General features: G+C 34.0%; 1 protein-coding gene across 2 annotated transcripts in view; it reads right to left on the bottom strand.

The window, feature by feature from the left end:
- Window positions 1-12,778, bottom strand: part of LOC114883120 (synaptogenesis protein syg-2-like) — a 168,951-nt gene that overhangs the window by 96,267 nt on the left and 59,906 nt on the right. For both annotated transcript variants that reach the window (XM_029200569.2, XM_029200570.2), the window contains exon 3: window positions 9,833-9,871. In XM_029200569.2, the coding sequence (XP_029056402.1) occupies window positions 9,833-9,871 (39 nt within the window). The remainder of the gene's footprint in view (window positions 1-9,832; window positions 9,872-12,778) is intronic.

Raw genomic sequence — 12,778 nt, 5'->3', positions numbered from 1 at the left:
CCGACACTTTGCTGTACCTGTTCTTTCCCTCGATAAAACAGACTGTACACTTTTGCTCCGAACCTTCCCCGCCCTTCGCCCCTGACCGCTCTTCGGGTTTGTGTATCTTGCCAAGCATTGTGATGGAAATACTCTCCGCGGTATTCACACGCCAATCATTCGCCTCAAAGAAAACACTTACCTAGCTGCGGCTTGTTTCGCTACTCGAGTCTTTCACCGAAAAACTACCGTGATAGAGGCTGGGGTCAGAGGTGCAAGATGCATGATGCATGCGAAAACGGGCGATGTATCTTGATCCGAAAAGTTTGAGCTACAGAACACGTTCTCGAGCAGAGTCTTCCTTTTTGCCGCCGACAATAGCCTACTTCCGTGAAAGGAAGCTGCTTATATGCACTGATATTCAATGAAAGCTGCATGTATCATAGAGGTATTCATGTAGCTACCTGCGGTAGATACGGTGTAATGTAGAATATTTAGTTTTTGGTATTTTGTAATGTTAAAATGTCTGTGGTTCAGAGGGATGGTTTAATTCTTGAATGGTCGAAGTCGGGTTTCCTAGAAATGGGGACGGGTTCTCTTCTATGATTCTATTATTCTACTTTCTTAATTTTCCCATTTTCCAATCTCCTAATTTCTCAACTGCCCAATTGCCCCTAGATGCCTAATTTTCTAATTTCCTCAGTTTTTAATTTTCTGATTTCCCATTTTCCCAATTTTCCAATTTATGAATATTAGACATTTTCTAATTTACCAGTTGTCTAATATTCTAATTTTTTTATTTCTCACTTGTCTAATATCCTAATTTTCTAATCTCTCACTTGTCCAGTTTCCTAATTTCCCTGTTTTCCATCTCCAATTATCTAATTTCCTAATTTTCAAAAAATCTCTGTCTCGCGAGAAAAATCTATGGCCTCAAGTTTTTATCTGGTGAAGTGATAGTTTCTCCTGAAATGTTTGCCGAGTCATTACAAAATAAACCTCCCATCATGACAAGCATCTTTGAAACCTATTTCGAGTGAAAACGATATCAGTCTATAAGATCGGTAGGCCGAAAGACCTCCCTCCACAATGAAACATGAATCTCGAGGTGGCACGTAAATCCCGGAAGTGGGCTTCATGTCTGTTCCTCCGTGCTAAATGCCTAGTTGATCCGGTTTTGCGTGCTTTATGGAGTGCAGGACCGTACAGTACCGGACGAAGGGACGTACGTGAGCCACCATATTTCCAACGGATGTAGAATGATCGTGAATTCGTATCGTAAATGAAATCACGTACTCCGGCCGTTTAACACGGAAACGTATTCTACGTAAACGATTCCGTCTGCCTGCAAGTACACGGTTAGATACGTGCACCCCCCATCGAGGAGTATTTCTATGAACGTATGTACATACATATGCGAATTCAATAAATGTGCACGTACGCGTGTACGAACCTGGACAGAACTATGATCGCCAACTTCTATTTATACATTTAGATGTACATAGAATGCTCGTGCTAATATATAACAGTTACGCTATTTCTATAAGTATTGAAAATACAGAAAATTGTTTATATGGAAGTTATATATTACAGGAGACTATAAGTATTCTTGGAAAGGAGTTTTCTTTTAATATTATTATAGTAGAAGATACGAATGTCAAATTCTCTTTTTTTTTTTTTAAACAAGTGTACGTATTTGTTTTCAGAAATATTAATGGTGGTTAATCCTTGAACTTTTAAAACGATTATTTTGAAAGTTTACCACAATATTAGACTTTGCATACTTTCGAAAGTTAAGGTTCCAGTAGACACCACGAAACGGTTCCGCTGAGAATACTATGTCATGTCATATTTTCAGAGCTGAATAATTGAACATTACATTGTTTGCCCTTTACCGAAATAGCTACCTAAAATAACTAAAAGAAATTTTGTTACGCTCGTGGTAGAAGCTGTAGAACTTTTATAAAGTAAAATGCTAAATAATAAATAAATGTATCTCGATTTAATTTATGACGTGGATAAACTTTACTTTATAAAATTAAACGTTCCTTTTAAAATATTTTATTCAGACTTCAGCTGTCATTATTAATATATCCTAATTTGGGACTATAAATAAAGATAATCTCTTGGAGAAATTCAGGAGGGACTTGTTAGTTGATTTAAATGTCATTTGTAATTATTACATCAATAAATATATTTACTTTGTGCATACAATTTATTATATACTGAATGATGAAATGTTTGGTGAAATTTAAACAATACAGTGATTAATAATCATTTCCAGGTAAACATATTTATCAATAATCACAAACCACATTTAAACGAACCAACAAGTATCTCATGAATTTCAACAAACAATGTGTATTAAATCATTATCCCCGTTAAAAGCTTCCATCAAAGATCAAAATATAAAAGTATTGAACGGTGAAAAGTAAACACCTTTTAAGGTAGATGGAAATAAATAAAAGGGGAGAAAAAACTATCTTTACACAGAGTCATATAAAAACTTGCGATAAAAGTAAGAAACGAAGCGTTGACAATACCTCTTCTAAAATCTTATGTCGCTGAAGAAAAGAAAAATAAAAGTCCTTGTCTGCTCGCTTTGCGAAGCTATCAGTGTGGCGTTTTGAAACGTCGCTGTTTCTCACCGGTGATTTACACGGCAGATACAATTGTAAATACGATCGAGAACGATGCAACGTACTCGCAGCCAGATACCGTCAGACTAAAATCAATTGTAATCAAGACCGACATATAAATCAAATCGTCCGCGAAGGGGTGGAAAGCAGGAACTGTATAGCAGGTCGTTTCCTCCTGAATGATTTGTTACCGGCACGCTTTAGGAAGCTCGGCATCGTGTCTTCCTCGCTTTTGTACCCACCTCCTTTCGCGGCTGTCACTACGCTCCAGAGCCCATTACCTCGGTGAGAACCGAAAAGGGGTGTCTGTCGTCTAGATACGAGTTCGAGGAAAACTTCTCCCGTATCTTTTCAACTTTCGACCACGAGGAAACAATATCCATTGCGTACGTGTACCGTGATACGATACGACACCGACGCGACGGATATTGGTTGCTACCGCTTGAAAGCATCGAGAAACTTACCTCTTTATGGCACCTGTCAATCGTTATTCTTGGATTTTATTTCCATTACTTTAAACGGTTTAAGGAAAACTGCTCCCGTTTTCATATACGCTTCTTCCGGCCAGTTTACTGCTCACCTAGCATCAATGATGACTTAGCTTTCCTTCTATTATTATTATTATTAAACCATATTGCATGGCGATAATTTACCTTCGAATGACGGATCATGGAGAGAGACAATTTTAATTTAATTTTGTATTTCACTGTTTCTTTAAAAATTAGTCTTCCATTATTAATTTTCATTATTTCAATTATTTTTTAGTTAAAATGTGTGGCAATGAAAAGGTTAAAGTTTTTATAATAATTGTTTGAAAAGAAAATAAATAGGGCTTGTTATTAAAAATGATGTTTTACAAGGGTTTAATAAATATTATACGTTGCCACAGAGGAAGGAGATTGTGTTTCTAAAATGTTATTTAACCGGCGCACACGTTAAATATTAGAAGCTTCAACCAACTACAAACATTACACGAATAACATCGAAGCTAGTCCCAAAAATAAACATCTGTTCGTGAAGCAATTTATCCGTAGCTCGCAGTTTCGCAGTTTCGAAGCCTTTGTATGTATAGAAGCCTAGGTAAGGTACGTTTTCGAAACTCAGTGATGCAGTTTCCATCGAAAAAGTTAGAACGATAAGATAGAACGGAAAGGAATTTCGTTAGGTTCGTATATCAGAGTGACGTTGGAAAGGGTGTGCCAGTGTTTCGAGCGAACCTAAACTCGGGACACAGGTGTTGCCTCTTTGAAATTTCATTTCTCTTACGGATGAATAAACCTAACCCAGACCCTGCCTATGTTTCCTCGCTATCCTTATCCGAACACCCTCCGTGTTACAGAAGAAATCCCTCTTTACGTCGATAAATCGTAAAAATTACTTTTACTTACGGATTCATCGAGATCCTACCTTTTATTTTCGTTTGAGGAGAGGATTTTAGGATTATTCTCAACTAAGGGTGTACGGGTGCCCGAAAATAAGTAAAGTTTTATTTGCCATAAGAGACATTTAAGTTTAGATATTTTTGTTTCCAATTGCTACGCAAATATTCCCATTGCTTGTTCTCTGTTTTGAAATGTACTTACTAAACACTTTGCGTTGGACAACTACAGTAACGAAAGTGTTAAGTAGCGGAAAAGCTAGATTAAGTACATCGGTACACGTTACCTTTCAATTGTTTCAATTACTTCTGTATTTACTACACTCGCACATCTTAACTCGTAAAACCAAGCTTATGAGCATAAGCCGTGATAATCCAATCTGCGACTCGTAATTTATTGGCGTTTAATTCGTGCCAGACACAGGTGTCAGTTTTACATTTACTAGATCTATATAAGCCGTTCTCGTGATTTTATAACAGTTAATAATATTGAAATAATCATATTGCAATTATAACACAAAATTGTTATAAATTTTAGGAAAGAACAATTTTCTTTCAAATGTTGAAATAATTATTTGAATATCAATTATACGAGTGCAGAAGAAATCACGTATTTAAACGCGTATTAAGTTATACGCGAATAAAATTTTATTTAAGCTAATTAGAATTAAATACCTATATAAGGTGTTAAGCCTGGGGTGGACAACCCTGTAGGGGGTGGTAGCGGGTGATTCTGAACAGTTTTCTCCTGTATCGAAATGCTCGATAAGGCTTAGTTTTTGAATTAATAATGAAAAACACAACCAATCAGCGCGCGCATACTGCGCATGCTCAGTGACGAGAGTGTCGGCTACGAACGTACGTGCCGAGTTGTTTGTTCGTGACCTTAATCGTGCGCGTTCTCCCAGCTGTTACATTCGCGGCTGAACGTGCGCACTCTGATTGATTGTGTTTTTCATTCTTAATTCAAAAACTAAACCTTAACGAGTAGTTTAGTGAAAAAGAAAGTTGTTCAAGATCACTCCAGCTACTACCCCTTGCAAGGATGTCCATCTGTAGCCGAACACCGGACATTTTGTCACAGGTCAGTGCACGTATAGGTTATGTGTATAATTTTTGTATAATTTTTGTATAATGGTGGTCGTTATTTGCAAAATAATGAAGACGATATTATTTTGTTCATTGTTGATTAAAATAAAAAAGAAAGAGGGAATACAAATATTTATTCTAAAAGAATAATTAATTTGATTTTTAAATTTATTTCATATACTCATATTTGAAACTTGTTTCTTGTCAATCATTTTATGACACATTGGTAAATTTGCTACAAGCCATTTAACCAAATTGATTTATCTTTCTATTAGTTCAGATAATTGATGTTTTACTGTAGTATGTATCAAATTTTCATTAGTACCTATCTGTAGATATAAATATTTGTCATATTAGTCATGAACAGTATGATACTGAATAGGATATCCAAAATGCTTGCAAAGCGCATAAAATATTTGATTGGATTTATAATAGTATCTATGCTATTGTTAGTAATATTAAATAGTAATCATTGTGTCACATATCTGTTTCAAATCAATCTATCAAATTCAGTATCAGATATATGATCTGTTAATACATTTCAATGTCTCTACTCAGTATATCAAATGCAAATTACAAACCAATTACTATTATATCACATTACAAATTAAAATTTTACACAGACGTCTGAACATATTAATTATAATAAAAATATTTAAGAAACATAGATACAATAAAGATATCTAATTAAAATTGCAAACTGTTTTTGTACTAAAATTAGTTGCTGAAATTTTGTAATCCAAGAGTTTCATACGTTGAAAAGTAATATTCTTAAGTTCATTGTTTCTAAGTTTAAACGAGACTTAAGTGTTTTAATTAATTAGACACCCAGTAACCATGGATTTCAACTGATCATCATAGATCAGTGATTTCATTAGTCCAAATACAAAGTTTTAATTCTATGGAAATTGATTGTCTGACTTGGTAGCCTGATTCTTCAAAATTACCTAACTTGTAACTAAGTTTCACTACTAATTAGTCACTCAATCTAACTAAATTCTAACTTTATCCAACTTCTTTACAACTTTCATTTTACAGCACTAATTTTAAATATTATAAATTCTTGAAATAATTTATAACAATGCAAGTGTGATTTAAAAGTTGTAACAGTTCAATGAATTTGAGCTAAACATATATTAGTAATTCCTCATCTATGTAGCTACAGCAGAGAGAAATTTAGTAGCACAGAATTTCCTCCAAGTTATGATTCTTAAGCTTGAAATGCTAGTTTCTCAACGTCGTTGTAATTAGTTTCTGTTACCCTTCGGAAATTCCTAACTTTATGACACGTCTCGAGCTATTGAGGACGGTAGAAGTGAAATTTCAATAGCTTGAAACGAAATTAAACAGTAATAATAGTAACTAGCGAACAGTGCAAATTACGTACGTTTTCTTTAAAAATAGTAAAAAATCTTACAAGTAGTTATCTCGTTATATCTTTCAAAAATATCTCAAAACCTCAGTCGAAAAATTGCTTGATTATTTCAAATAGTAATACAAAATCATGAATGATAGTTTTCGTTATATTTTTTATGTAAAACTTTAATTCTTTTTAACATCGGCTACATCCTGTATAGCAACAATAAACAGGAACGAATTTTTCGTAATTTCGCATAAAATTCAGTATTAATATTTCCATCCATTTTAATATTAAACAGGACAAGATATTAATATTCATGCGTTCCTGATTGGAACTAACTCAAAACAACTTCAGAGTAATGCATACAGACAAAATTTACGTATACCACTACGTGATACCTTTCCACGTCAGACACGTGAGGTCTGACTGTAAGTAAGTCACTTCCACTTTGTCTCTTTCATTTGTACGCTTCCTTACTTCTCATTGTCGGTCGTACCCTAGTGACATGTGCATTTATGTCTTCCTACCTTTCGTATATCCTTTAATTATTATTTTAGAAGTTAGACAGTTATATCCCATTATTCATCAATATCCTTATCTTTAAAAAAGAAATACTCTGCTCTATTAACAATACATAAAAATATGTAAATTATGCAAAAAGGTTTATAAAAAATCACTATACATATTAGTCATTAAAAATTGAAAGATTTTACGGTAAAGAAATCTGATTTATATTATGAAAGATTGAAAGGCTTTGTTATGGAGCTTATGATACGGAAGAACCTTCTCTATCTTTCAAAGCATTCATTTAAAATGATAGTACACCCACGCGCAAGGCTGCTTTTCCTTGCCAAAGGAAACTGCAGAGGAAACTAACGTTCCACCACTCGTCTGACTCATTTATATTCCGGTTTCAATAGTTTGGTGCACGGTGACAGGAAGTCATCCTCTTGCACCGTTAACCAAAGGGTTAACGGTGAAGACCCATGAGATGCAATTTCTATTGCAAAAGGTAGAATGAAATCAGATAGACTCCTTTAATATTATACGTCTGACTGTATTAATAATTTTTCAATATATAGAATGCTTTAAAATATTCCATAACAAAATATGTTGCAAACATGATTGATGTTATTTTAGATGATAGAATGCTAATTCAGTTATTAATGATGACTGTTTTAAGCTGAACTTTTTATCAATTTTTGTTTCAGAATTTCAAATTCCATATAACTTGGTTTTCAAATGGGAATCATAGACAAATGAATAATGTAAAAAATGTTAAGTTTTTCAACTAATCTTGAAGAGGGTATTGGTACTTGTTAGCACTTAGGCCATCCACTTAGAAAGTTGAATAATACTCAGTGACGCATTGAGATGGTGTGATCTAACGACATCCACATTGATGCTTTTCTTTCCAGTCTTACTATCTGAATTTCTCCTTGGAAGGATATCTCGTTTGCTTTCCACTCGCGCAGAAATTTTACGCCAGAGCGGTTGTCCTGGAAGAACGACGATCAGGAACGTGAGCGGCGTCGTCGAGTGCACATCGCCGGACGTCGTCGTCGGCGGTACCGACAATGGATGTCGAGAATGTCGCGAATGTTTGCCGCCTCAGGCAACGAGACTCGGTACTCGAGGCGTCAGTCGAGCGACAATCTTGTCGTCGTCATCGTTGCCGTCGTTCTTCTTGAGAATCGCTTCGTATGGCAATTTTTCACTACTTCTTTCAAAAATACACCTAAGTATATTTGCAGCTAATTATGAAACTTGAAAATTATGTTTTTCATAGAAGTACGATTATACTGAAAATCGTACATTCATTAGTTTAACCCTTCAATGATCGCGTGGATGATAAATATCATTTATTTAATAATTTTTTAAACCTCAACCCTTGTACGGCCATGGAGAGAGCTTCAATTTTAATTTAATTTTGTATTCCATATCATTTTCATTTTCAAAATTATACATTGTTCCTTTGAAAATTATTCTTTCAATAACATTCCACTTCAAGCATATTACAATAGCTTCCATAATGGATGGACAAATTCACAAAAATATTATCTTTATAAAAGACAGGTGTGGACTGTTTAATGTTATTTTTCAAAATAATCGAAAATGCGAACAAAGATGAAAAATACTATTGGACAAGAGGAGTAATGATAAAAATTCCAACTCTTTTCCAATGGCCAATTTTACACGTATACTTACCAAAAGAACGTGGATAACTGTGGAATATTTATAAGAAAAGAATTCTATTTCCTAAATCATGGCACGAGCATAAACATACAACATAGTGAGATTTTTTGCGTTGTGCATTCAGATCACACGTGTTGGAAATAAAATTTTCAGTAGAAGAATTTTCTGACAAACAGATCTATAATGTTGTTTAGTTCACAATGTAATCACTTTGGTATGACATATTCGGCAGAATGTTAGTTAATCAGAAAACACTTCCACTGTATTCGCAGCTTCACATGTAACGATTACACATCTAAGCAAACATTAATCAACTAATGCTAATAACACGAACTGTTGATATAAGGATACAGTTCAGCATTAGAGTAGCAAGGACTTGATGTTACACATTGCATGATGTAAAGATCATTCATCAATACGAATGTACTATACGTATGTATAGTCTCGAGCATAGTAGGTCTTTTTAGGTAAAATAACGTTATAGGGGAAGCAGAAATTCTCAAAACCTCAATTTTCACGATATTAACATTAAAAATGATTTAGAAAAAAAATAACATAACTTTGAATTATTAAATTATATATTTAGTACATAATTGAAAGGAATTATCGCGACATCCAATTTCCACGACATCGCCATTTCCTTAGGGTAAACCTACCATGCTCGGTGCTGTACATGCAAATTTTTTCACGAAACATATCACCCTTATTACAAAATGACTCTACATTCAAAATATTGCATTTGAATCTCTTTTTATTTTTTATTACACACGCTACATTTCGTGAAAATATTTGGTACATTAGTATGCACACGTCGATACATATTAAAACTAATTACACAGACACAAACAGAAAGCGTATAAACGTATATACGCCAAGTAAAAATGTATAACAGATGAGTTATGCTTGATGATATGCATGATCGGATGACGAACGAGAAAACAAGAGCAGGTGGAAAAGAGATAGGAAAAATGAAAAGTAGACACAGAAAGATACAAAGTATAGGGAAGAATCGTATTCGTGTACACGTACAAACATACACATAGATATAAACATAGATTTAGATATATAGAGATATAGAAACGTACGTGAAATGATATAGGTGATAGATGAAGGAAGAGGAAATGGGCGTTCAGTTTAGAGAGAAAAATTCTACTGACTAATCCTAATTGCAAACCAAACAAACGAACCAACCTCCTCGGTAAGGCCTAGCAGAAAATGTCCGCGGGCCCCCTGTAACAAAAATATATATAAATCATAAGAAATCATAGAAGAACGAAAAGAAATAGCTATGTGAATTTCAAATCATTGTTACTCATGGGTATTATAATACGATCTAAGGGAGTAACAAATATCCACAAGGGAAGAGGATATTTTTAGAGTGTCAAACTCATGGAATAATAATTCTATCTTTTTTTTTTTTAAGATTTGGTATCTTAAACCATACAGTTCAAATCGATTTGTTGTTAACCTTTAGAGGATGGAAAGATTGTTTCATGATATTTTATATTTCTCAGTTAGAAATTTTATGTGTGGTACAGTGGTATATTGTAAAAAACAAAGGATAGCAAAAACATAAAAATTTAGTTTAAAATATTTAAGATTCCAGTATTCTAATATTCTAATGTTTAATTTTAAATACAAAAATAATGCTACTATTAGAAAATTTCACAAATAAAATAATATTACCGAACTCAAAAAGAAATCGTGTTAGCAAAGTTCTTTTATTTTTATTTCGGTTTTAACTTTCAATTAAAGGATTATATAACCCTTTAAAAGAGTAAAAACAACTTGAAGTATCAAAATCAGCTTTCCATCCTCTACAGGTTACAAAATGTATCTCTAAAAAAGAAAACATTCAATCAGAATTTAAGCTGAAGAAAATAGAATAAAACCAAATGATCGAATTACAACGTTTATACTCTAATAACAGTTGAAAAAAGTCAAATGAAAAATCGATAAAAATTGAAAACTAGTCGCACCGTTGTTTGACACCCCTACAGGCGTAATCTACTAGGTACAATTTTTCAGTGAACACGCTTGGGAAAGGGATATAACGGAAGGAAGGGATGGAACGAAGGGGTCGGGATGGGGGATAGTAATGGTTGCTGGGCGTGAAATAAAGTTTGCACCGCAAACTCGGCGTTCACCGCGATTAACCGACACCGGAAACGCAAAACGGGTGAATTTAAAAATCGCAACCGCTCAGTTTTCGTGAAAGTGAAATTGGGACGGAATGGATGCGAGAGCCTGGTAGAAAACGATGTACCGTTATCGATATTTCGAGCAGAAAATCCGAAAAAATTAATATTCATCGAATCAAAATGTTTGGAAATTGAAAAGGAAATTCTGATACGCTTTTAGAACGATGGAAAATTCAAATGGCTTACAATCTCGTACTTGTGCTTTTCATGAGTTCAGGAAATTGCAATAAAAGTTGGTTATTCGTATTCTTTCGTTCGTTCTCCTCCTTCTTTCTCGATTAGATGGACCGATAAGTTACCAACTTTTTATATCATTCGATTGACCGGAAATGAACGTTCAACTGTCGAACAAGTTTTATAATTTCATTAATAGAAAAAGAGGAAAGAAATTATTCTTGCATATTAATTATTTCTGTCATCGAATATTTTAACCCTTTCGACCCTGGTGGGACAACATATGTCACATGTATCCATTATTTTATACATTTTCTTTTGGGTTATTTGATTATTTAATTTATAAGAATTTTAAGATTTGAAAACTACCAACAAATAGAAAGCTTAAAGATGAACTATCGCAATTCTCAATGATTAAAATTTAAATATTTCTTACGAACGTCTATTTTCACTGCGACGAACGAAGTATTAATAATCAAATCTTTCAAATCGCAGAACTGAATATCAAGTTGAAATAATTCCCCGAGGCGCAATGATTCGAAAAATATGGTAATGGTTTATACAATACAGGCGTCATTTACAGGTAGCCACGATAAACGTCGACGATAAGAGGGCATCGAATGGTACCTTTTCCCGCTTCTCTATTACTTGCATTCATTACGTTTCAGTCCGCGTACATGGAAGATTAAGTTTCTCCATCCAACTAGCGGGTTCGCTTTGTTCGACCAGGTATTACGCTAGTTCATACGGGTCAGAATATTACCAGCGAAACTGCATCGGCACTGCGGTAACTTACACGGTTAGAATCGACAGCTAATTCCCTGTTAGAGCAAATACATACATGGAAATGTAACGAGTCGAATTACGCCCTTTCGTCCAACGATTCAACTTTGAGTTGTTCGATTTTCCGCTCGCCTTATTGTTTGCCACCACTTCATCCCTTTACCGTGCCGTGTAATGGTAACTAAAGAAGGCACGAACGTTAATATTCATGAACGACCGAGTGTATACAGGAATACGGTACTGTAATCTTTGAAAATCTTCTCCTGTTGAATTTTTCAGCTGTATACACAATGTTCGTTTTGCGAGCGAAGCATGAATTTATTCATATTCTCAGCTATAAACATTGTTTCTACAAAATTGATATGTAACCTTTTTTATGGACGTTTTGATGAAAATGGAATTTATATTAAAACGGTGAATTTTTATTGGAGAATTGGAATGGATATCATAGCAGTCACGTAGAACAATGGAATACATTGTATCTTAAATAAATAATGGGGGTGAGTTATTTAATCCTTAATTATTATGGTAGAATACAAACAGTATTTGAAAAATTGCAATAAGAACTTAATTAGTTCTGATGTAATATCTTGGGAACTTTTTTAGTGTCATTTGTTACTTCACTGCATAGGTATAAAATGTCAAATGTATAAATTTGTAATTGGTATGCTATTTATATTAATTACTATTTTTCATAATACCTAGAGATATGCTAATTTCATGTATGTCATCATCGAATAATCTTACAATATAAATTAGTAAAATTTAGGGTAATACTTTCTATTACCTGGATGAAGAAAAATTTGATATAAAAGCAATATTTGCATGAGGATTTCCATGGTCTGCCAATTATAGATTTAAACATTTGCAGAAATATTGAGGTAACTGCGGTGGCTTAAACCGACGTGTCGTGTTGTTGCCCTGATTTGTTAGGTTACAACGTACATATCACGTTGCTGGGAGAGATTGCTCGGTTACT

Source organism: Osmia bicornis, chromosome 9 (assembly GCF_907164935.1).
Source record: "Osmia bicornis bicornis chromosome 9, iOsmBic2.1, whole genome shotgun sequence".
Classification (NCBI taxonomy): Eukaryota; Metazoa; Arthropoda; class Insecta; order Hymenoptera; family Megachilidae; genus Osmia; species Osmia bicornis.
This window is presented reverse-complemented; position numbering and strand designations above follow the sequence as displayed.